Here is a 26825-nt window from a genome sequence, read left to right on the forward strand (position 1 = left end):
TGGTAGAGAAGGCTCTGTGTGATGTCACATGACAGACTAAGGGAAACAATAGGATTGACTTCCTTCCTCTCAAGGTGAGGGGGAGAGACCTACCTAAACCTGTCAGGACAGCTTACTTACTCTATGGCATTAACCCCTTCATGTATTAATTAGACTTAAGCATTTTGGTTATATGTGGCTGGTTATCCTAGAAAATTTCCCAGTAGTGATGTATGGAAGTGAGAGCTGGACCATAAAGAAGGCTGATCGCCAAAGAATTGATGCTTTTGAATTATGGTGCTGGAGGAGACTCTTGAGAGTCCCATGGACTGCAAGAAGAGCAAACCTCTCCATTCTGAAGGAAATCAGCCCTGAGTGCTCACTGGAAGGACAGATCCTGAAGCTGAGGCTCCAATACTTTAGCCACCTCATGAGAAGAGAAGACTCCCTGGAAAAGACCCTGATGTTGGGAAAGATGGAGGGGACAAGGAGAAGGGGATGACAGAGGACGAGATGGTTGGATAGTGTTCTCAAAGCTACCAGCATGAGTTTGACCAAACTGTGGGAGGCAGTGGAAGACAGGAGTGCCTAGCGTGCTCTGGTCCAGGGGGTCACAAAGAGTCGGACACGACTAAACAACAACAATCCTAGAAAAAATTCACCTTATTTTGTTTACATTGACTTGACTATTTTATGAATCAATTCCACACAATGATGTAGATCAAATAATCAGCCGTTGTATTAATAAGTATTTCTTGTTTAGTTGCTCTTGTTTGTTTTGGTTATTTATCTTTCTCTTGAAAACTCCAATAATATATATTTTTTTAAATAAAAAGCAAAGTATGAGCAGAAGGCAGGTTAATGAGGCATCTCACGTGAGCAACAAGGAAAAAGTGAGTTAAAGATGCTCTTTGGCATTCTTAAGGCGACTTGTGTGCTCACCAGAAGGAGATTCCCTTCTACCAATGTTGCATTGCAAGCAATGCTTTCAGTGTTCAATTTCCTGGGGAAGCAGAAATAATTTTTAGTGATTCAGTATGTGGCTACCAACCAAGGAGCTTTTTGTTTCACAGGAGCAATTACTCTGCTTGAATAGATTTTTGCATGAATTAAAGATGAGCTAGATAGCATTCCAAAACTGGAATTTTGGCACGAAGGGTAGATGCAAGCAGGGGGCACCATTTACTGGGAGGTTTTTTGGTGCAAGCCCCATGAAATCAATGGTAACTGTTCTGGGTTGCAGCTGCATCTCTCTATGCCTTTGACAGTGTGTGACTCTGTTTCAGTTGACTTTTGAGATTCCTTAGCACTATCTTCCCAACAGCTGCACCCTGGATGACTCCAGGAAGCTCTTTACCTGCTCCAACACCCTGGAACTAGCAAAAGAACTGGTTCAGATTGGTCATGTGCTCTCTCACTAATAAAAATGAATGGGGTTTTAAAGTGCTTAAGTTTTGCATACAGTGGTACCCCGCAAGACGAATGCCTCGGAAGACGAAAAACTCGCTAGACGAAAGGGTTTTTCGTTTTCTGAGGTGCTTCGCAAGACGGATTTTCCTAAGGGCTTGCTTCGCTAGACGAAACAGCCCTGCCTCTCCTGTCATGGCGACGGTCACTGCACGCACGCTCGCTTCCCCGCTCCTCTGGCTCCCTCCCACCTTCCGGCTGCCGACTCCTCCGGCTCCCTCCGACCTTCCGGCTGACGGCCAACCTTCCGGCTGCCTCACGCCGCTGCCCACCGCCCTCACGCGCTCCTCTCAGAGGGCCGTTGCTGCCAGCAGCCAGCATTGCAGCCAGAGTCGCGCTCCTGAGCCCAGCCGCCCTCCAGCAGCCGCGTCGCACGGTGGCCACAAGGCGCGGGTGAGTCTGAGGTACCGGCTGCGGCAGCTGTCCTGCTTCTCCCCTCCCCTCCCTGCCGTTGTTAGTGTTTAACTGCAGTGGTGCTACACAAGACAAAAAAACTCGCTCAACGAAAAAACTCGTGGAACGAATTAATTTCGTCTTGCGAGGCACCACTGTACTATCTTAGTCTACTACATATTTTGGAAAGTGGTTTGTCTGTCCGCCCATTTGTTCTTCATAGGTTTGGATGCCTCTTGAAATATCATCACCAGAAAGTAGTTTCCATTGACATTTGGATCATAGCTGTCAACTTTCCCTTTTTCTTGTGAGGAATCTTGTTCGGAATAAGGGAATTTCCCTTAAAAAGGGGGAAACGTTGACAGCTATGATTTGGATGCCGGCCAATATTCTGAATCAAGATGGCGGACCAAGTTGTGATTTTGCCATGACTTTGTCCATTTTGGGGCATAGATTCAGCTGCCTCTTGAGATATCATATCCAAACTTGGCACATTGTGCGCCGTTTTGAATCAAGATGGTTGGCCAAAACAATTCCAGGCAGTGCCAGGCACTGTCTGCTAGTACTTTGTGTAAACCATCTTGTCATTCTGTCTCCTTTCTGTCACTCAGGCATCAGGGAGTGACATTGCTATTGCTATTCTGCTTTTATGCCTGTCCCTGCCTTGGTAATGCCACTGGCTGGTCTCCAGGCCCCTTAGGCCTGAAGCACTGTTAACAGATGCCAGATCAGTAAATGGAAACACATTTATCATCAATAATCTCTTCCAGGAAGAGTGAACTAATCTTGCTTGTATAACTAAGACATGGTTGGAGGAAGGTAGAGATGTGACTGTCTCCATGCCTTGCTAATCAAGGGCAGGAACAGCCACAGGTTGATGGGTGTGGAAGAATAATAGTGTAATGGCCTGAGATTCGGATGGTGAACCTGAGGAATCCCAGCCTTCACAGGATTCCCCATCTCCAGAACCAGCTGAGCCGGGGCTGGGGCATGAGCCTGAAGGGTCCTCACCTGTGCTGGATCCTCAGGTGCAGGCACCAGCTGAGTCTGCTCTGGCTCCTGAGAGGGTGGAGGACCCATTGCCTGCAGGTGCTCCACTCTCAGCCCCGTCGGGAGAAGCTGAGGTTGCCTCTGGGTCCGGTAATCCTCCAGCCTCTTCTGAGCTGCAGAGGCTCAGGGCAGAGAGGCGGAGGGAACTAAGTTCCTGCCGGAGGAGTGCTCGCCTCCAGGCCAGGAGAGGCGAGTCACCTGAGGATCTGGGCCACCCTGTGCCTCGGGGCAGATAAAAGCCAGCCAGCCTCAGTCCCAAGTTGCGGGAGCAACTTTGTTGGTTGTCAGTTCCTGCCTGAACCCTGTACTGCTATGCTGTCGGAGCGCCTGACCTCACCCGACTACCTGCCCTGCACCCAGCTTCAGCTTTTACGGACTGCCTCCATACTGCACCTTCAGCCTCGGACTTGACTCGGACCCCGCCTCTCGGTTAGCCCATGGGACCAGCACAAATAGAATCATAGAATCAGAGAGTTGGAAGGGACCTTGAGTGTGATCTAGTCCAACCCCTGCAATACAGGAATCTCAGCTTGATCACACATGACAGGTGACCATCCAACCTCTGCTTTAAAACCTCCAAGGAATGACCAGTCCACCATCACTCATGGGAATCTGTTCCACTGTCAAACAGCTCTTACCATCAGAAAGTGTTTTCATATGTGTAGTCGGAATCTCCATTCTTGTCTATTGAAGCCCTTGGCTTGATTCCTACCCACTGGAGCAGGAGAAAACAAGCTTCCTCCATCTTCCATGCGACAGCCCTTAAGATGTTTGAAGATGGCTATCATATCTCCTCTCAGCCTCCTCTTCCTCAAGCTAAACATGCCCAGTATCTATTTGTTTTATTTTATTTGTTAAATTTCCAAAGCATTGGTCTACAAAGATTCAGTCTCCTGACCTGACTCCCCATTCTGCAGCCTACGAGTTTCCAATGCCTTTACGTGGCACTGGAGTCTTGCGATAGGGTGGGGATTCTGTTAGTGAACTGAGCACCAGTCTCTCTTGAGGTAGCTTCAGGGCTGGTGTAGAGGACCACAACACTGTTGCTTTTGGGGAATTTCAACATGGCTGCTGTGACAACCATGGGCCTACCTCATATAATTTCAGACCTTACAGATGTGGTCACACTCTTGATCTGGTTATATGTTCAAGTCTAAGGACAGAGATCTGTGGGTAGTGGAGCCAGTGATGTTTCTGTAAACATAAACAACAGGTCATTATCTGATCAGATCAGATCCTTATTATTTATTTATCAAAATTTGTATACCATTTAACTGCGAGTACTCTTAGCAGTTTACAAAGAATATGCAATATACATTAAAACTGTCAATAAAAATCAAGGTTAAAAACAAGTTTACAAGAAAAGCAAAATCAACAGTTGAAAGCACACATTTTAAGTTAAAATTACACATTAAAATACACACCAGCATTACATGTCTGGGTAGGTTTGCATAAGCAGCAAACTTTTTTGCAGAAAAGAAGACTGTGAAGGTTCCTGCCTAATGTCAACAAGCAGGGAGGTCCAGAGTGTGGGAGCTGCCACACTAAATTATTGGTTCAATCAACCCGTCTTTTACCCAGTAATGATCCCACCATTACCCCTATTTTAGGTTAATCCCTGACATCCCTCAGGGTGATTACATCCAGGGTGTGTCCTCCCTGTTGTGCTGGACCAATGTCAGTCCTGTGGTTGCCATGGAGAGAGTGAAGTCCTGAGCCAGCCCAACAGTAGCTACCACTTGGATATGAAGTTGCCCTTAACTACTGCCCTGAGGTTCCCTAAGACCATGCTAGAGAGCACCTCAGCCATGAAGGTGACGGATATACCAGCAGCCTCTCTGGCCCTGCACTAAATGCAAATCCTCTAATCCAGCCTTTCGCAGCCTGGGGGTCCCTAGATGTTGTTGAACTACAACTCCCATCACTCCTAGCTAGCAAGGCCAGAGCTCAGGGATGATGAGAGTTGTAGTCCAACAACATCTGGGGACCCACAAGTTGAGAACCACTGCATCCTAACAGTGTTCCCCAACCTTGGGTCTCCAGCTGTTTTTGGACTACAACTCCCATCATCCCTCGCTAGCAAGACCAGTGGTCAAGGATGATGGGAATTGTAGTTCAAAAACAGCTGGAGACCCAAGGTTGGGGAACACTGCTATACAAGATCAAGAGGTTTTCTGTCAAAGGAGGTGGTACTTCTATGGACAATGGCAACAGCTCCCTTAACCCTGCCTTTTGACTACTTGTGACCTGTTATAATGTTCCAACCCTAGAGGCTGATGAATGCTGAAGCTTTTCTGCAGTCCTGGGGGGTGGATTTCTTGCAGAGTTAGTCAGCAATCCTGTTGAGGTCCAGGTTTCTGCCTGAAACATGCAGATGAGTTGGTTCTTAGACACAATTGTTCCTGTGGGATGTAATCCACTGGGAGCAGTCAAATACAACTTTCCTTGTTTTGCTGGAGTGGACATGCAAGGGAGTGTTTGGTCCAGCCAGTTGAAACTTCCTGTTCCTCCTGTCCTGAAGCATCTTTCTTTGCATGTGACTAGTGGGTGGGCGTTACCTTTCCAGACCTGGTAAAAGGCCAAGTCACGCTGCCACTCTCTTTTCCATCTTCCTCTTGTCCTGCAAATTTCCCAGACTGCTAGCTGCAGACATTAGGTCAACCCACATGTGGGGTAAACCTTTTTTCATATGCTTATTGTTAAGTTGTGGGTGAACATATCAGACGACACAGCGATTCTTCGAACAGCTCTTGTTTATTCACAGGCCAGAACAGAACTGAACTGAAGGGTTCAGTCAGCCAGCTTATATAGAGCTCCAGTACAACATAACTGTAACAATTTCCTAAAACTATCCAATCACTGAATGTCACTTTCGATCCCTTATTTGCATAACTATCTACAGTATCCCCCTGCTGGCCCAGGGTGAGAACTTCAGTACATAACACTTATAACTTTAAGCCTTCAGGTATCACACTGTGCTCTTCCTGATTGTGAGTAAACTTTCTTTTTATTGCTTATGAATAAGACTGTGGTGTCTCTATTCTTTTAGGAGGGATTCAAGGGGTCTTACCAGGAAAGTATTAGAACACGTTTCAATCTGGACAAGCCAGAGTGAATTGCATATTGTCTTAAGAAACTCACACGAGTTTGCAACTAGTTTTCTGATGTGCATGAGAAGGGGAATGTAAACACTGATAAGTAAAGGAACTTCCTAGCGCAAGTTAGGAAGGATATTAATAAACAATGTTGAGTCCTGCCACACTCAACATTCCCACAGTTCCCAAGTATCTTTGACCACATCATGGAGCCTTGGTTTTCAGAGGAATTGAAAACAATGAAATGGGTCTAGCTCGAGAGCGCTGGTGACTCACTAAGCACATAACCAATCACACGTATGATCTCATCTGAATTCTCAGTCTGTGATGGTGAAGAAATTGGACTTCAGTACCATTGCATTTTATGAAATATTGGACGGATTAGCTATTTTTGCTGGGAAATTGCCCTTTTCACAAGCAATCTGGTGGGGCTGATGGTGGAACCATTGAAAGCTCACTTTGATTGCCTTGCAGTTTGTGGATTGCATTTATACTTAATTAGAAGCCCCCATTAAGGCAGGATTGAAGATGTTGGTAGCTTGTGGGCCATCTTATACTGTTATGGATACTTAACAGCTTGTACAACCTGAGGATGTAGATAAGCTCTTTGGAAGTTTGAAACAAATAACCTGTTCTCTGGGCCATGGTTTTGCTTGTGTTTTTTACAAGCAGCCAGGCGAGAGTAGAAGACGTGGACAGCAGTACATCAGTAGTGGTAAATGATGTCATCTCACCTGCTCTTAAGGAAGTAGTAAAGCGGCTCTTTCAGAAGACAACAGAGCAAGGGCAGAAACCATTTTAGAAGCCCTGATAAATACTCACACCCAAGACTTAATGGTAGGCTTGTAACTCTCTTAGTAGCTTTTGACCATGGTATCTTCTGAAACCTAATCCAAAAGATATAGAAATTTTGTCGGCTGGAAGATCTGTTGATCTGGATAAAGATACTTCTGCTTTTTGTTTTTATTATGTATTTTTTTGTTTTTTTATATTGTGATTTTATATTGTGTACCACCCTGAGATCTACAGCTATAGGGTGGTATACAAATAATAATAATAATAATAATAATAATAATAATAGATGGGATTAAACTTCTCTTTAAGAAAAACAGCTTTAATTGAGGCTACCTCTGAATAAAGTAAAGGTAAAGGTACCCCTGCCCGTACGGGCCAGTCTTGCCAGACTCTAGGGTTGTGCGCTCATCTCACTCTATAGGCCGGGAGCCAGCGCTGTCCGAAGACACTTCCGGGTCACGTGGCCAGCGTGACAAGCTGCATCTGGCTTACCATGTAGCAAAATGTAGCTGCCAGGATGCTAATGAGGGCTACAAAGGTTTGAACATGCAGCATCACATTTGTGCCTGCAGCACTGGCTACAAATACATTCCAGTGTGGTATAGTGGTTAAGAGCGGTAGTCTCGTAATCTGATGAACCGGGTTCACTTCCCTGCTCCTTCACATGCAGCTGCTGGGTGACCTTGGGCCAGTCACACATCTTTGAAATTCTCAGCCTCACTCACCTCACAGAGTGTTTGTTGTGGGGGAGGAAGGGAAAGGAGAATGTTAGCCGCTTTGAGACTCCTTCGGGTAGTGATAAAGCAGGATATCAAATCCAAACTCTTCTTCTTCTTCCTGTGCCCAGTTCACAATGCTTAAGGCCCTAAGTGATTTGGGACTAGGTTTCCTGTACCCTTATGACCCTGTCCATGTTGGGATTTGCTTAGATGCTAGGAGAGGATATATCTATTAGATATTATCCTTCCTTCTTCACATTTGTAAGTTCAGCAGAGTGCTACCCCTTTGTAGCTTAAAAAGGAAGCTTAGATTGGATCGTTTTAGCCTTTTTAGCTTAAGTAACTCGGGATATTTTAAGGCAGGCTGGATTTTTCTGGTATTATCCACTTTTCTCACCCTAAAAATAATAACCACATACGCACAAGTCTTATAAAAGGTAAAAATAACATTTACTCACTCTGTGTCTTGAAGAATAATATATACAGCAGGCTTCCTCAAACTCGGCCCGCCAGATGTTTTGAGACTACAGTTCCTATCATCCCTGACCATTGGTCCTTATAGCTATGGATCATGGGAGTTGTAGGCCAAAAACATCTGGAGGGCCAAGTTTGAGGAAGCCTGATATATACAGCAACTTGGTTCAGGCAGGCTTAAAATGCTCATGGAGTTACTCAGTCTCTTCTTTTGCAGGCTAAACATACCCAGCTCCTTCAACTGTTCCTCACAAGGCTTGGCTTCTAGACCCTTGATCATCTTGGTTGCCCTTCTCTGCACCCATTCCAGCTTGTCAACATCCTTCTTAAATTGTGGCGCCCAGAACTGGAAACAGGACTCCAGGTGTGGTCTGACCAAGGCAGAATTATTAATACTTCCATTGACCTGGACAATATACTTCAATTGATGCAGCTTAGAATAGCATTAGCTCTTTTTTTTTTGCTGCTGCATCACACATGTTAAGTTTGTGGTCTCCTAAGGCTCCTCGATCCCTTTCACATGTACTATTGGTAAACCAGGTGCCCCCCCCATCTTATATTGTGATGGTTCTTCCTGCCTAAGTGCAGAACTTTACATTTGTCCCTACTGAAATTCATTTGGTTTGCTTGGGTCCTGTTCTCCAATCTGTGAAGATCGTATGCAATGCTGATTTTGTCTTCTGTGGTATTAACTACCCCTCCTGGTTTGGTGTCATCTGCAGATTTGATGAGCATCCCATCAATTCCTGCATCCAAGTCCTTTATAAAGAATTTGAATGGCAACAGGCCCAGGACAGAACCCTGCAGCACCCCATTTTTGGAGGATGATGAGGAACCATCAGTGAGCAGTCTTTGGGTTTGGTCTGAATGACCAGCTACAAAATCCACCTAACAGTTACCTCATCCAGCCCACACTTTACCAGCTTCTGCATAAGAGTATCATGTAGGATTTTGTCAAAAGCCTTAACGAAATCAAGATACACTATGTTATTTATTTATTTTTTAGTTGCCTTGAGAGCGTCTTTAAACCTCTTTTGCTGTCCATCGGCATTACGCTTTCCATTCTTAAGTTGGGAATAGAGCAGTTGCTTTGGAAGACAATAATCAGCCATCCAAACAACATGGCCAGTCCAACGAAGTTGATGTTGAAGAACAACTGGGAAACACTGGCCTGCGAGCGCTATATTAGAGAATAGCCTCTACCGAAGGTGTCATGGACTTTGGAGCTTCCGGGTTGGCGCGCCTGAGCAATGGCGGATTTCCTCCGTCTCGGAGGAAACTGCTCTCCAAAAAGAAGGGTCTGACCGCCACGGCGAGGCGGAGACCCGCAAAAAACCATGGTCGGAGGAAGACCGTGGGCTTGGGATTCGGCTTGTGCCATTAGCGCCTCCCCTACTCGTGGGGAGACCCGGTTTCGGGGCTCCGGAGCGACGTGGGGTGAGTGGCGCGGCACTTCGAATCGATCGCTGTTTTCGGGGAGTGAAGCCGCACAGCTGTTGTCAGAAAGCGCCAACTTTTCCTGTGAAAATTCGGACATAAAGAAACTTCGTAAGTAACAGAAATTGGATTATAAATTACTGGAATTCGGCACTTGAAAGGAAGGTTAAAACAGGAAGCCCACCTTCCTTTTTGTAGAAAGACTAAGGCAAAAGTGGATAGAAACTGGAGCCTTTGAAAAGTGCTTTATTAAGGAAACAAATTCGTCATCTAAGCCTTTTGAGCCCCCCCTCAGAAGCAGGGGAAGAGGGGGAGACTGTTTCGACAGACTATAGCCCTGCAGGACAGTGAAATTTGACTCAATCTACTACCGTCTCGAGCCCGGGACCGGGCTGTCAAAGGGGGGGGGGGAAGAGAGAGAGTTTTTACAACCAAAAAATAATAATTAAGAACGAATGGATTAATGGAGTAATGAACTCTTTTTTTTTTCTCGGAAAGGAAAAAGGGAGCTGAATTATAAATGTAACTGAAACGTGGATAAAAAATAACCAAAGGAAACTGTAACAGATCGTTGTAGACTGTTGCGGAAAGGTATATGGGATTGCTACATTTTCTGATGGAAATTTCCACGCAGGCTGCAATCCTGCAGACTGAAGACAAGTAACTGACCTTGACAGTAAGATAACACTGGAAGAACAAGCCTGGGAACATGGCTGAAAAGATAACAGCTCTGTTTGAACAAGTTTTTTAAAAAGTGACTATTCTTGAACTTGGTATTTCTGAATTGAAAAAGAATGCATATATTTTGGCTCAAAAAGGAAATAAATTACCAGATCCGGCTCAAGAAATGGAACTAATTCCGCAAGGACGGGTATTGGAGAAGAAGATGGAACAGATTCTGTCTTTGCAAGAGAAACCTCATGTGGAGGCTACAGTAACAGAGCCTCAAATTGATGGACATAAAATTGACTGTGAGATTAAGGAGTTTAAAGGACAGATCTGGAGAAGTAGTGCCGCATATGGATTGAGTGACTTTGGTCTGACAAGGTACATTTGGAGGGTGGCACTATGAGAAAGTTTGGAAAAATGAACTTTAGCAACTTTAAAGAGAGTGTGGAACAAGCTTTGGACTATTTTTTAGCCTACAAGTGGAATTATAGAGTTTGGGCAAGCTTGTTGAAGAGGGTCAAAGGAGACATTGGGGGGAAAGTGCTTTGGGACTCAATTTTAGGCTCGAATAAGATCCAGCAGACAGGCCAGGAAGATGATTTGAAGGCCTCGGATATAAGAGAACCTGGCTGAACGACTGATCTCGTGGACTGGAAAGACTTTAAAATTTGTAAAAAGGATTGGCAGTACCCGAAACCGGGGGAAAGAGATGGTGGGATAAATTGGGAATTTTTAAGCAAAATTTATTGTAATATGGTTTGAATAAGTACTTTTGGGGGATGGGGGAAGGATTTTATTTGGTTCCAGGGAAATAAGATAAAGAGTTTAAGACATTAGGACATAAAGGCATATTATTATAGGTTTTTAAGAGCAGAAGATTTAAGGCTATTTTCTCTCTTTTCTCTCATTTTTTCTTGATATTTTCTTGCTATTTAGGAAATTGGGGATTGGATAACTTTATATTTTTTGATGCCTACTTGTTTGGAGATGTTGGGGAAGAAATAAGGTTAAAGAGGTTAAAAGTAAATAAGTGAAAAAACAGTGAAAGTTGGAAGGAATTTGCTGACTGGATTAATAACTGGAATACAAAGAGGGAGGTGGGAGGAGGTTGAGGAACCAAGTTAAGAAAGAAGGAATCTGAAAAATGAAACTTTTCTTTGTTTGGTTTGAGTGTTTTTGTTTTTTGAAAACTTTTGTATTGGTGGGGTGGGGAAGAGGATTCTCTTTATATGTACTTTTTTGGGTTTTTGTATCTTTTTCCTTTTCTTTTTATTTTTTATTCTCTTTTTCTCTTTGTATACTTTCTGTTTTGTAGTTATGTTATTGGAAAAATCAATAAATATCATTTTAAAAAAAAAAGGTGTCATGGACTTTGAAGAAGCATGAACTCAGGATGAAAGGGAGAAACAAGCTAAGAGGAAGGCATGTTTGGGAAATCCTCACCGTGATCAATTCCTTCCTGGAAACCTATGTCCCCACTGTGGAAGGATGTGTGGATCCAGAATTGGCCTCCACATTCACTTAGGACTCACTGTTAAAGCCATATTCATGGAAGACAATCTTACTCTGCTATGAGTGATTGCCAAAGAAGAAGAACACTATGTTATTGTTTTGTTTGTTATTATGTTATGTATTTTTTTGTGTTTTTATACTGTAAACTGCCCTGTGATCCTCAGATGAGGGGATTGTATAGAAATTTAATAATAAATAATTGCATAAATAAATAAAGTCCCCGACCCTGGCTCAGTCAAAAATATTCCAGTGTAACTTACTCATGATTAAACATGATTAAAATACCAGCGAAGAAAATATCAGAGTTCTAATACGAGTTTTAAATGCCACACATGACAACACATTTTGGCTGTTTAGGTTGCACCACTGTGGTGTTGCGATAAATGTCACAGTAAATGTGGTATGTAAAACACCCTTTATATATTTCTTTTCATTTGTTGAAGGGGACAAGTATCTGTTTTGACGAAAAATGTAACACACTCAATCAGCATATGTTTCTTTGCTCTAAGCTCATCTGATTTTGTTCCCGACTTAAAATTTATTGTCAGTTCATCAAATGAGAAAGCAAGAATATCAGGACTGCATTAGCAGCACTGAAGTGACTTCCCTGGGGTGCAAGTCTGGGCAGAGTGTATGGAAGTCCTGGGCTGCCCAGCCTTGTCTATGTGGTCCAAAGGAAAGCAAAGTACCGTATTTTTCGCTCGATAGGACGCACTTTCCCCCCTCCAAAAATTAAGGAGAAATGTGTGTGCGTCCTATGGAGCGAATGTAGCCTCCTTGGCTTCAGCGATAGCAACGCAAAGCCTCCGAAGCGCAGAGGGAGCGCTCCCTCTGCACTCTGGAGGCTACGTGTTGCTTTCGCTGAAGCCTGGGATAGCTGCTTGAAGCCTTTGGAGCGCAGCGGGAACTCGTGCTGCACTCCGAAGGCTTCGGGTTCCTTTTGCTGAAGCCGGGAGAGCAAGACTCTCCTGGCTTCAGCAGAGAGGGAGAGCTGTGCAGCGCCCCTTCAGCGAAGCGGGAGGAGAAATGGAAGGGGCTCCGTTTCTCCTGCCGCTTCGCTGAAGGGGCGCTGAGCAGAGAGGGGGAGAATTTTTTTTCTTGTTCTCCCCCTCTAAGACAAGGTGCGTCCTATGGTCGGGTGCGTCCTATAGAGCGAAAAATACAGTAATACAGTAATATGGGCACAAGCTTGGCTGTAGGAGTTACCTGAAGGAGGTGTACAAGATGCCATCCAACTGTCTTTGGGATTCCACTCCAGATTTGTGTAGGGTTTAATCCTTAGCCTTTTGTTTGGCAGCAGAGGTTTAGGACCAGAGCTTCCCTTCTTCTAGATAAGCTACCTTCCCAGGTTGATGAGCCCCATCTGCCCCTCATTTCGCTCTATAAGCATATCCAGAAACCACCTTCTTGGATGCACTCTTGGTCTCATGCGTTCAATCTGCTGGTGCCTGTGTTTTGCATGCAGGCTCTAACTCACTGAGGGTTTGAGACCTATCGGCTACTCTCATCTGGTTTAGCTGGCCAATCAATGTATCATAATCATTGATGTATTGAATTAGATAATACTACAACCCCAATCTATGGGTGTGGTACATGTGGGAATGTTCAGGGAGGCAGAAGAGGATATATTGTTTAATTATATCCTTCCCAACTTGTGTTAACAAGTCCTACAATTTAGTAGAGTAACACCCCCCTTTTTAAACTTGTACAGCGGATAACATCTTTGCCAGGCTTGTTTAAGCCTCTAAAATAAGTTTCCTGGTAATTCCCATTTATTCCCTCATAAAAAGATTAGACACAACACAGTCTTGTAGAAAAGTATAAGATTTTACTCACACACATTCTGTTCACAGATGGATCTCAGAAGGCAGACTTAAGTTACAAAATATATACACCTGGAATCTATCCCATAAGGAGATAGATCCTTTGTCCTCCCTTGGCTGGAAGCCAAGAAAGCAGTTCAGACTAAGAAGATGTTGCTTCTTCGAAGAATGGAGTCAGAAAGAGATATGGCTGCCTCCCCTGTGCTGTTTTGTTACCTGTGCAGGTGAAGTCACGCCCACCTCTGGTCACATGTAGAGGAAGTCTGTCCCAGCCCAGGAGGAAACAGGAAGTTCTGACTGGCTGGTCCAGACATCCCCTTTTTATGTCTACTCTAGGAATGTTGTATTTGACTGCTCTGCGTTTCACATCCCACAGTACACCATAAAGTAACAGCCATGGAATCCAACTGCAGAGTCTAGCAGCATCTTTTGAGCCCTACCCTCCAGGAAGGGTGGAACCACAACATAGTGGCTCCTAGATCGAATCCAGACTGGCAGTCCACAATGATGATTTATGGATGTCACCCTGCGAAATTGCCACCTGCATTCCATTTGAGGTTACTTGGGGAGCAAGTCACCATGGTGCAGTAAATAATATAGGTGTACTACTACTACTTCCTGCCAACCTAGCAGTTCAAAAGCATACCAGTGCTAGTAGATAAATAGGTACCGCTCCAGCGGGAAGGTAAACAGCGTTTCCATGCGCTGCTCTGGTTCACCAGAAGCAGCTTAGTCATGCTGGCCACATGACCCGGAAGCTGTACGCCTGCTTCCTTGGCCAGTAAAGCGAGATGAGAACCGGAACTCCAGAGTCGGCCATGACTGGACCTAATGGTCAGGGGTCCCTTTACCTTTTTACTACTACTACTACTACTAATTTATTTATTTATATGCTGCCCATCTGACAGGGTTGCCTCTGCCACTCTGGGTGGCTCCCAACAAAAACAACAAACAAACAATACAATATCACACACTAAAAACTTCCCTGAACACGGCTGCTTGTTTATATGTTTAACATCTGCTGGGAGGGTGTTCCTTGGGGCAGGTGTGACTACTGGAATGGCCCTCTGCCTGGTTCCCTGTAACCTCACCTCTCGCAATGAGCAAACCACCAGAAGGCCCTTGGACCTGCACCTCGGTGTCCGGGCTGAATGATAGGGGTGGAGATGCTCTTCTAGGTACTCCTTTAGGGCTTTAAATGTCAGCACCAACACTCTGAGTTATGCTCAGAAATGTACTGGGAGCCAAAGTAGGTCTTTCAGGACAGGTGTTATATGGCCCCAGTCACTAGTTTAGCTGCTGCATTCTGGATTAGTTGTAGTTTCCGGGTCACCTTCAAAGGTAGCCCCATGTAGAGCGCATTGCAGGAGTCCAAGCGGGAGATAACCAGCACATGTACCACCCAAGTGATGCGACTGACTCAATGAATTCAGTAAATGATATGACAGCATGAGAAAGGCAATTTCCCCTGAAATGTGCTGCTGCTATGGATTAAGTCATTCTCCACCTATCCCCACCCCCACCCCCCAGTATCCACCAGTCTACTGAATCCATTGCCATGTCCCTGAGGGAGGGAAGCAGTCCATTAGCGAGCACGTGATTCAGAATGCCTCTCTGAGGTTGGAAGTCGATGACCTCAATTCGAGGTGGTCGGCGGCTCAGGAGAACGGCGCGGACTAGCACCAAGTTGAGATCAGGTTGGCGGCCGCTATTGGCTGACGTGGCAGAATCCGATCTAGCTGCAATGCCTCTGTGCGGAGCCCCCGCAGCAGACGGGAGTGCATGCGCTCCTGTGCGGCTCTTCCATTGCAGCAGCTCCTTGCCGGAGTGGAGGAGGCGGGGGGGGGGGGGGGCGGCGGTGGTGTTGAGGCGCAGAGAATTGCACCAGCTCAGCTGCTCTGCAGGTGCATCCCTCTTCATTGGCCAGCCCGGGCCTGCTGCTGCCGCTGCTGCGGCGGGAGGGGCAAGGCGCATTTGCTGCACTCTCTGCAGGTTTCCCTGCCCTCGTGAAACCACTAGCCAAGGGAGCGGCTAGAAGGCAGGCGAAGCAGCCGCGGGCCTGACGGCGCCCCCACCGTCGCTCTCGGGCCGGAGAGCGCGGGAATGTCCCACTAACCTATATGCTGTGACCAGCTACAGTCCCATAAACAGACGGGCGCCTTTCGAACCAGCGCGGCGAACGGGGCGCTCGACGGGGCGGCCCAAGTGCCGCAGGGTGGGGTGGGGGGTCTCTGGATCCCGAGAAAAGGGAAGATGTAAGGCGGAGAGCGGCTCTTGCGCGCCTAGGCACAGGGCCCGCTCCAGGAGATGCACCCGAGCAGGGCACTGCGGTATTGGGGGGGGGGGGTGTCGCCACAAGTCTCCAGCAAACGTCCGCAGAGGAAACAGTCGCTTACCCCTTTGGGGGTGGGGGAGAAGCGGGCCCCCACCCACCCAGGTACCTCTCCTTCGCCCAAACTCGACACGGGGCCGCCGCCGACCTTGCCGTCCGTGCCCCCCTCCCGGGTCATTGCAACGGGCTTGCACCCCGGGGGTGGCGTGCGAGGCGCTCCCCCTGGCTTCGCAGGGCAGATGGGCGGCGGCGGTAGCTTCTCCTCGAGCGGGGGCGCCCTCGGGTCCGGCGCCGCAACGCGCCTGGCGGCGCTGCCTGCATTGCGTCGGGGAGCGGGGGGGACCTCTCCGGTGCGCAATGCCGAATCCGCGCGAAGGTCGCGGAGGGGAGGCGGCGCGAAGGAGCCTCCCCAGCCCGCGGCCAAAGGTCTCGGCCGGCTGGCGGGGCCTGGGGAAAGGACGCCCCCCAGCCACCAACCCACCCCGCGCCAGGCGGCTCTCGCAACGCCCAGCCCGTCCGCCCGCTCGCCTTGCGCCCAGGTCTGTGCGCCCGGAGGTGGCTCGCCTTGGCCGCCGCCGTTGCGCGCCGTCCCCGCCGCCTGCCGGCCTGCCAGGTGCCGCGTGTCCTGCGGCGGCGGCGGCGGCTGCCCCCGCCCCTCCCTCCCTCGGTGCTCCGGGGGGACCCGCGCGCAGGAGCAGCAATGCGCCTTGGCCAGTGTCAGCCTGAGCCGCGTCCGGGACGGGCGAGCGAGCAGAGGCAGCCGGCTGCCGAGGCCCCCGGATCCCGCTGGGCTTGGAGAGAAGAAGGGGACCCCCCGCACCACCACCCGGTCCCTCCTCCTCTTCCTCCTCCTCCTGCTCCTCCCCCTCCTCCCCTCGCCCACCCCCTCGATGCGCTGCCTGCCCATGCCTCCTCCTGAACTGCCAGCCTCCTCTCGCTGCAGCCCAATGAATATTTCGCTGTATGAATATTTCACCATCTCGCAGGCGGCTCTGTAAAGCGATCCGTAGGTTCTCCCCGAGAGGGAGCAGGAGGAGGAGGAGGAGGAGGCGGCGGCGGCGGCGAGTGTGCGCCGCTGCGCCTTGGATGCTGCTGCTGCTGCTGCAACTGCAAGGCGAAGAAGCGCCTTGACGCATTCCGGCCGGGGCTCGCTCGCTCCTCGCCTGCGCTGCTGCTGCTGCTGCTGCTGCTGCAACGGCCCCCGCCGGCCTCCCCGCGGCAGGTAAGGAAGGCTCTTCCGAGGCAAGTTGCCTGCTCTTTGCAGCGCGGGGTTGGCTTCGGGGTGGGGGGCGCTGCTCGAAGAAGTGTGTGCGGTGGCACAGTTCCTAGTTGCAAAGCCGTTTCTTTCCCGCGCGCTCTTTCCTCCACCCCCCGCGCCAATAAATATTTGGAGAGATTTTTCTCCCCGGATTCTGTTCTTATTAAGAAAGATCGTGGTATTCCAACCCCTCTTTTGTTTTTTCCCTCGCACATCGTTCAGGCGGATGTGGGCTGTATGGCAAAAATTGCGAAGCGAAGGAAGTCTTGTTAAGTAGGGATTGAGAAGTTACGACGAGCGGGAACGCAGGACTTCGTGAAGGGCACCCATTCGAAATTCGTGTGTGCATGGAAGTATGTTAATTTACGTTACAGGACTGCTTTAAGGGTTGGGCTGCAGCCTGGAAAGAGTTGCATGATCTTGCACAGCCCTGGGATTGCTGTGCATTTGTGTCTTGGGGCGGGGAGAAAGAGGTGTTTTTATGCATCTGCTTCTTGTCCCTTTACAGTATCTACCAGTTGCCTCGAAGTGAGCTTTATTCCTTAAAAACATAAAATAAAAACAAAGAGGAAGGGGCCATTCCAGAGCAAAGTGGGAAGTCCGCGGATATTGCTGAGTCGGCATTTCAAGCAGTCTCCTTCCAGTCACCGTGCTTATTTATTTATTTTATTGAGGGGAAGTGTGTGACAGCAGCCGCAATACAGCAGCAGCAGCAGCAGCAGCATGGTCACATCCTGGAGAAAAACAAAAGGACTGCATTAAAAGACAGAAGGAAACTGCTCCGAAGGGACCCCAGTCTCGCTGTCTTGCATGTGTGTTAAGAGACCCCAGCCATCCCTTTGTCCTTTGATGAAGCTGGAAAACCTCTCTCCCTTTTTTCTCCCCACCCTCCCCAATGACCAGCGCCCTATAGGTCCTTTCCCCGCCTAGCCTGGATGCCATTCAACCTACCTCTCTTCCCTTATCCTTGAGCTTCCCAGCCCTAACCCCCTTTCTCCATCCTGTTTTCCTGCTCTGGGAGCTGTCCACACCAAGGGCCTCACCTCTCCTTAGCCCCTCTCCATGCTGTGATTCTGCATCTATATCCAGTATCGGTCTCCTCTGAAGTCCTCAATTCTTCACTCTCCTTCAGCTCTGGCGGCTTCTGATCCCAGAACTCTTCTCCTTCCTCATCCCATCACGTCTTCTATTGAGTCTGCCCTTCCCACCCCGTAGCTGCCATGACGGTGATGGCCGGGGACAATATGGACGAGACCTCTGCTTTGCCAGGTCACCCCCAGGACAGTTATCGACCTGGGGCCCACGATGACCACGAATGTTGTGAGAGGGTTGTGATCAACATTGCTGGCCTGAGATTTGAGACGCAGCTGAAGACCCTCGCTCAGTTTCCCAACACTTTGCTGGGAAACCCCAAGAAACGCATGCGGTACTTTGACCCCCTGAGGAACGAATATTTCTTTGATCGCAACCGGCCCAGCTTTGATGCCATCCTCTATTACTACCAGTCTGGAGGGCGGCTTCGCAGGCCTGTTAACGTGCCTCTAGACATGTTCTCGGAGGAGATTAAGTTTTATGAACTGGGGGAGGAGGCCATGGAGAAGTTCCGGGAAGACGAAGGTTTCATCAAAGAGGAAGAGAGGCCCCTGCCTGAGAAGGAGTACCAGCGGCAAGTGTGGCTCCTCTTTGAATACCCCGAGAGCTCTGGGCCAGCTCGGATCATTGCAATAGTCTCCGTCATGGTGATCCTCATCTCTATAGTGATCTTTTGCCTGGAAACTTTGCCAGCGTTGAAAGAGGACAGGGAGTATATGGGACCCCGGAACCGCAGCGACAACTCGACAGTCTATTACAAGTCCAGTATCTTTACTGATCCCTTCTTCGTGGTGGAGACTCTGTGCATCATATGGTTTTCTTTTGAATTGGTGGTGCGCTTTTTTGCCTGTCCCAGCAAAGCCGAATTCTTCAGGAACATCATGAACTTCATTGACATAGTAGCCATCATCCCATACTTCATCACTCTGGGTACAGAGATGGCTGAGCAGGAGGGGCCTCAAAAGGGAGAGCAGGCCACTTCTCTGGCTATCCTGAGGGTCATCAGACTGGTAAGAGTCTTTCGAATCTTCAAACTCTCCAGACATTCTAAGGGCCTCCAGATTTTGGGACAAACCCTCAAAGCGAGCATGAGGGAGTTAGGGTTACTAATCTTTTTCCTCTTCATTGGGGTGATTTTGTTCTCCAGTGCGGTGTATTTTGCTGAAGCTGAGGAACCTGGCACCTATTTCGACAGCATCCCCGATGCTTTCTGGTGGGCAGTGGTATCCATGACCACTGTAGGATATGGTGACATGTACCCTGTGACAATTGGAGGCAAAATCGTGGGCTCCTTGTGTGCCATTGCTGGTGTGCTGACAATTGCCCTTCCTGTACCTGTCATTGTGTCCAACTTCAACTACTTCTACCACCGAGAAACAGAAGGGGAAGAACAGGCTCAGTTACTTAAAGTTAGCTCTCCTAATTTAGCATCTGACAGTGACCTGAGTCGCCGTAGCTCCTCCACAATCAGCAAATCTGAGTACATGGAAATTGAAGAGGATATGAATAATAGCATAGACAATTTTAGAGAGGCTAACCTCAGAACTGGCAACTACACCATAGCCAACCAAAACTGTGTTAATAAAAGCAAGCTGCTGACTGATGTTTAAAAACATGTAGAAAAGAGAAACATTGGCAGCTTGAAGACTTTAAGTGACCAGCAGTCACACTTTGTAGATGCTTTACTCTTCGAATGCTTTACCTCGTAAATGCATTGTTGCATTGCGAATTTTTGCTCAGCGATTCAATAAGCTTTCAGGATCCATGAAAGAATCTCACTTTTCCTTTGGTTTTCTTTTAAAAGGGTATTTTCCAAGTGGTGGAAATGGTTCCTTATAACTCTTTGGACTAGCCTAGTTATAAATAGAAATTGTATGCTTCTAGCCCTAGACATTTCCCCATAACTTTTAAGTTTCCAACCGTTTTAAAAAATCAGCTCAAGAGGACTCTAAAAAAAATAAATACTTAAAATATGCATGGATTCAAGGAAACGTTTCTACAAAACTGCACAGTGCATCCAAGAAAATGCATCCAAATAATATTCAGCAGTAATGTGCAGTAAGTATTTGTCATTCTTTAGACTGACGACATATACATTTCCTTCCTTTGTGAAAAGTTTTGTAGTTCTGATCTACAGATTCACACACAGCACCTTATGAAAATATGCCAGGTTTTTTTTTTTTTTGGTTTTTTTTTTGCTGTATACACTATTAAAATCGAAGAATTATTCTGTGTGTTGGGGGGAAGATGGAACATCTGCAATGCTGCTAAGGTCTCTTAAGTGCAGATGGTTTCAACATACTTCTTTCCCTTCTTCAGAAATGGATGCAAAACTTTTTAGCCCCTTTGTTGCAAGATAGCACAATAGAATTTAATATAAGCATGTTTGACTTTGATACTATCTATTTTATAACTGCATGCCTGGAACATTACCTCAGATGATAGGGGATAAGGTTTTGTTTGAATTGATCTTCTTTAAAAATAGGCCCTTTTTTTTTTGTTTCAATTTGCATTCACCAAAGTGCACTCCTTTTTATTTGTTAAGTATCTGATTAGTAACTTAAAAGTACTGTATTTAAGTGCATATGTTAGTCAAATGGGAACAATAACTTTTGGAGATCAAAGCATGTTTCAAATATTCAGCATTATGGCCTATTTGACTAAGGTGTAACTCAACATTAATTAATGCATGGTTTCAGTAATAAATACAAAAAAATAAAAAAGCTTGTTAGGATGAAGGCCAGGAAGAGAATACTAGAGAGACTTGTTGTTTTCCTGCATTGCTCAGGGAAATGAGTTGGCTTCTGTCCGGGCCTTAATAGAAAGTAACATATCCCATCCCTTAAAGGGAAAGCTATATGGAAAATTAAGTCCAGTTTATATATAGCAATGTCTAAATATTCTGTATCTCCTAGAGCAGAAAAAAGGTGCAGAAGCATGCCTTTTGGTGCATTCTTAGAATGTAAAATGAAACTTATCGATTATATGCATCCAAATTGCAGCCCAGTTATTTTCGCAGTCATTGTTTGAACCTTAGAGACTTTTGTATTCCCCTAGGACTTGCTGAAGAGACTCAACCAATTGATTTTAGATAGTTGCTTAGTGCCTTTATCCTTACAGCCACTGGACTGCTGAAAGTGCCTCTATGAAAAGAGCTGAACCTGAGTAGGCATGGATGAGTCAATTGGGACAATAGCAGGATTCGACCATGCCAAATGCAGGCACAGCAGAAAAAGCCAGGGAGAAAGACAATGTGTAAAGCAGAGAGGCAGAAGAAGAGGGCAGAGACTACCAGCACTCTTGCAGACCTAGTTTCCTCCTGTACTCTGCACCCTGCAGCTGAGTGACATTGCAACCTGACATTTGCCTTTGACAAATGCTACTCCCGCAAGACCCAGTGTTCCCCCCAGTTTGTTTATAGAGATTTCGCTGCACTCTGTGTTCGTTTTGTTTGTTTTTCGTATTGGCCCATTCTTCCCCTGGTTTGGACCTTGGCAGCCTGGCATCCTACACTAGAGGAAGCCTTAGCTATGCAAGGAGCAGGTTGGATGGAGGCACGTTGAATCTGTACACTTGCTCCTCTTAGAGGCTTCTGCTTTTCCAATGGAGCTTTCAACCTTTCCACCCAAATTCTCTTGGATTTTAAAATTTGACTCGCCTGAAGCTTTCCCATCCATTGTATCAACTCTCCTCCTGTTGTGTTTGTTGAAGGTTGCAGCATTTTCTGAGAAGGCATTTTCTGTAATTATGCAAGTCTTGAAGCTATAGTCCATAGAAATCAATAAGTCCATTTTTATTTTTTTTACTGATATAGGCACTAATCTTTTTTTTTTTTTTTTACTTTTTCCTTCTAAAAGTCAAAGTTGAGGCTCTTTCTCCCATGCTTAGCATGTGGCCTTATACCCTGAACCCTCTTTTCCATTACATAGATCCCAGGCCTCCATTCTATTCTCAGTATTCTATTTCTCAGCAGCTACGGATATATAGCATTTACATTGGAAAAGGAGCATTCATTCTGCAGCTTTGCCCAAACCTGATATGTCAGGTAGACGGAAAGATGCAACTTTGTGACTTGTTTGGTTCAAAATGGTAGGAAGAACAGAAGGACCTCTTAAATACTTGACTGCAGCATATTCAGGAAAAAAAAATATTGTAGTTGATAGGAAGTTCTACATTATTTTCCATTCTCAGTATCCAGTTTCTCCCCAATTTAGTCACAGTTTCCCCTGCTAGAGTGCTAGATTTGGTGGTCTACCTTGATTCCTCCAAACTCCTAAATTTAGGGAAGGTATTCATTCGCCTGTTAAACTGGCTTTGAACATTGTGTGTAGTTATCTCAGCAATAATCAGCTCAGTGCCGTATGGGGTCTTTGATCAGGAAGTGCTACCTGAGAGAGAATGAGGCCTCAGTTGGGCAGCTTGGTGAGTTTCTGTGTTGACTGGCTGGGTTATCCTCACCTTAGTTTATCTGCTGGTCTGATCCTTATTCTGCATGTTTAAGAGAAAGTATGCATGCCATGCAGCAGTTTGGTTTATGGCTTCCCCATTTTGCTTTTGGCAGGGATAGGTGATCTTTAGGGCTTGTGGGGTGGCTTGGGGAATATGATTGTTGCTTACTCATTTATAACAAAGGGACTGGGTAAATATGGAGTGCAGGGAATAACTTCATGTAGCATAGGCATGCATTTCTTCCAGCAAAGGTTTTTCCTCCCCTTAAAATCAGACCCATTCCTTTGCACTAATACGTGCTGAAATGCGTTTGCAGGTCTGAAGGTGCACTAAACTACTGCCTGGTTCTTAATACACCTTTTCGTTTTTAATTTCCTTTTCTGCCGTATTTTGTTTTGGTGACTGATGGTTTCTCAAAAGTGAGCCGCTGTAGCTTGCCCCCGGTAGGAGTGATCTGAAAATGGACACGGCGAATCAAGCTAGAGGCGAGAAACTTCATGGATTTGCTGGTGTTTGGTTACTGCAGTGCTGTAGTAATGTCTCTCCATCCACTGGTGTGGACTCCTGGTTTGTGATGTTGTGCTGACACAGCTGTTGGCTGTTCAGTATTTATTTGCTGATTCATCAAGGGTGCGAATCAGGCTGTAGGCTTAGCAGGTTTAATTCAAGGAAGGGCAAGGGCAAAGCTTCCAAAGGCCTAGAATTAGTTGGCGTTTCCTTAACATTGGTCTTACCTTAATCTTGACCTTGGTACAGAGGTGGCCTTTAAGTAAGAGCAGAGGATGGGGCTGACTCCTGAAGTACGGTTCACTGGGAAGCTCTTCAACACAAAGCTCACGGAAGTGAACAGAGATGTGCAAGGTCATTGCAGTCCTCTTGTGCTGTTCCCATTCATTTCAGGGTGGCCTGCGCAGGAGAACTGTCCAGCGCTAGGCTAGTGCCAGTTGTGGGGGGAGGCTGCTTGGATGTTCTGCTTTAGATACCAAAAAGGCTTGGAATGGCTCTTTTTTTTGACATGGAAGCAACTAATATCAACTGGACGACATTGAATAGGAACATACTGCAGGGATACAATGCAGTCTCTCTTCCAAGGACAGGGAAGTTAGTGATCCAAAACACGTATAGAAATAGAACTAACTGTGTAATGCCATATAGAAAGATTGGAGATAAAGGTACATAAGGCCACATTCTATCACTGTTACTATAAAATAAAATAAAAATCCCCAAAGCAAATTTTAACTGAAATGGGAGTCCTTATCTCCTTAGCTCCTGTGAAATCAGTATATTTTCTTATCACATGTTATTATGGAGACCATTACTGACATACTTGTAAAAGGTGACATGGAAATAAGAGGATGTGTGTTATTCGTTCCAAGTGGAGTTCAACTCACATTGAATATTGTCGATTATTTCCATTAAAAGACCCATTTATTTTGATGACTGCTTGGCCTGATCTGTGCTAAGGGCAGGGGGAAAGGTAAACCTGCTCAGAGCCTATGTATACCACTTCAGACCGCAGGTCACAGTTGTGTGTGGGCAGGGAGTATGTTGGAAACTCCCCCCTCCCCATGTCATTATACAATCTATCAGGGAGACGACTGGGCTGCAAACCATTACTCTCATATCTGGACCTTGCTGTACATTTTTAGGTTGCAGATGAGACTGCATATGGCTGAATGACCCAAACCTTCCCTGCACATGGAAAATGAGTCTATTGGGAAGAAAGTTTCTAATACAGCCTTCTTAACATGTTAGTTTTCCTTGTTCCAAGAATTTACTTTTTCGTGGTGGGGCACTGAATCATGCAAGCTCTTGTCTACAGTTGGAAGCCAAGCCAAGGTTTACCACCTTGGCGACAATTAGTTTTCTATGTGCAGGGAGTTGTGTTTTTTTTGTTTTTTTTTTACAGAACATAATAATGTGATTCCTCCTGTCTCTAGTCTAATGTGGAAGTGTCCAGAAAATGCTTTGCCATGTCACCTGCTGTTTGGGTAGGCCAGATCTCTGTTCCTACTAAATATCTGGTGTTGGGGCCAGAACAAATTAATTCGTCTGGCAAAGTCCTGTCCCCTAAACATTTAATTGTGGTTTCTATACCTATTCAGGTTTTTTTTGAGTCCTGACCTATCTGTTCAAGTCCTCCATACAAATAAATCTCTCAGCTGGCGTGTAAATAATTACAAAACCGAGTATTTGGAGCTGAGCATTACAGCCCTTATTGAGGAAGCACACGGAGAACGACAAGCGAAGCTATGTCTTCTATCCTCTCCCCTTAACTTTTTTGTAGACATGCATTCACTTATTAGTGCAGGATTTTGGGGTGTTTTGTGGGGTACTAAAACTACAGCACATGTGAAAGATGAGGCATAATGTATGATTTAAAAATAAAATTGAGGGACCGTTTAGTACATCTTGCCAAACCACAGTTCATATGATAGAAAATGCAAGCCCTGCAACACGTCACAAACTTTGTTACATGAGTTGAGAAATTTGTCAGTTAACAAAATTTTTTTTGCCCAGAAGGCTGAATATTCTTTATGGTTTCAATATGTTTTTTTTTAAAAAAAAACTTTAAAAGGGTATGAGTTGAACACACAACACTTTCTCCTATGTGTAATTTCTGTAGTATCGTCAGACATAATCCAGAAAAGTAAAACCATATTAAAAGTTAAATTTCCCTTCCCTTGTTAGGGACCATTTGGTTCCATATGCAGTTAGAACTGACGATTCTATAGTTGGTCTTTTTAAATTAAATTTTCATTTCAGGACAGTTCTTTTTAAAAGACAGTTAGGTGACAAAAATTTTGTTATATTCTGAAATACTTCTAGACATAAATCAGAATTAACCACTGTCTTTATTTTAATTGACAGATTTAAAAATATCTGTAAATCCCCCCCCCCATTTTCTTTCTGTGGGTGCTGAATAAATTAGGCCACAAATGTGCGTTTGATCAGGAAATAGCATGCCTTGCCTTTTTTCAAAGAATTGTAATCAATTTGAGATTTTTACTCTGATTTTGTTGGGAAAACAAATCCTTGTTCATATCTATGTTGATCAGTTGTTCCACTCCTCTAGTCGTACTATATATGATTTATACTTTTTAAAGTCTTCCCTGTCCAGCTGTCATATGAACACAACTGAATTCTTTGGGAGTATATTTATATTTGATTAAATTGTTGCTTCAGTAGCATTTCTATAAATGTGACTGGAATCAAATGTATATTTTACTTTTGTACAAAAGTAAAAAAAAAGAGGATATTTTTGTGACTAAATTTAGCAAAGAAGAATACATTAGAACTTAACTTTGGTTTTCCAAGACATTTCTTAAACACACTTCCCCCCCAGCACATTGGTTTGAAACTATGTAAATAACAGCTGTGGGTAGGAATGTATATGGATTCTTTGACATACCTCTCATTTTAACGATGCAGTATTACTGTTGAACAAGGTCACAGAATGGTTCTTTGCAGAAAAGTGCACCATCAGGGCAACAAACCATAGAAGCTGACATGGGTCTATTGATTTCCGTAATTTACAAATTGCTTACACTTTGAGTCAAGTATGTACCTCATTGTCATATTACTGCTGATTTGACTTAACCATAGCTGAAATGGTTTGGTTTGTCAACTTTTGAGACAGCAAATGTTATGAGTTTATATTTAAAACATATAAAATGCATAGTTTTCATCTATGCAATTTTACTTGCTTCTGTCACTTTTATCGTCTGTTCATACTTGGCATCTATTAAAGATAATTTTTAAGGATCTTATTCAGATATACTGTGACTGGTTTATTGGAGTCCTGTTTTTCTCCTGTTCCTTCCCTTGGGGAGATTTTGGGAATACATGGATGGCAAGAAAAGGGGTCTAGGAAACAAGATTGGTGGGGTATTGGACCATGGAAATGTGAGGAAGAGGAAAATGCGAGAGAGGAGTCTGGGTGGGAAAGGAGACCATGGTCAGAGAGGAGATCTGTGCGGTGGTGAAGACCTGCAGAGATTTCAACCAGCATATTGATACCAAATCTTTGGCTACCGGCCTGTAGTAAAAGTGAAATGGACTAGCTCCCTTTCCCCCCTTACTTGATCTATATTCTTTCAAAAGAGCTTTTGTGTGTGCTAGTGATTGGCACTTGGCTGTGCTGCTGGAGGAGGTGATGGATGGGGTTGAGAACATTGGGTTGTGATAGATCTGCAGTCATAAAAGAAAGCCCTGGTCCTTTGCTCCTGTGCGAGTGTAACATCTTAATCTCTATGATTGCTGAATCAAAATAAGGTAATA

General features: G+C 45.6%; 2 protein-coding genes across 2 annotated transcripts in view; one reads left to right on the forward strand and one right to left on the reverse strand.

Annotated features, from left to right (window-relative positions):
• AKAP3 (A-kinase anchoring protein 3) overlaps positions 1–26825 on the reverse strand; it is a 164938-nt gene that overhangs the window by 89927 nt on the left and 48186 nt on the right. The window lies entirely within an intron of this gene.
• KCNA1 (potassium voltage-gated channel subfamily A member 1) lies at positions 13428–26314 on the forward strand. Its single transcript, XM_083440831.1, has 2 exons — positions 13428–16967; positions 17512–26314. Exon 2 carries the CDS (start codon positions 18224–18226, stop codon positions 19703–19705), a length of 1482 nt encoding a protein of 493 aa, XP_083296957.1. The 5' UTR covers positions 13428–16967; positions 17512–18223; the 3' UTR covers positions 19706–26314.

This window comes from Podarcis tiliguerta (genome assembly GCF_965153285.1).
Source record: "Podarcis tiliguerta genome assembly, chromosome: 5".
Taxonomy (NCBI): domain Eukaryota; kingdom Metazoa; phylum Chordata; class Lepidosauria; order Squamata; family Lacertidae; genus Podarcis; species Podarcis tiliguerta.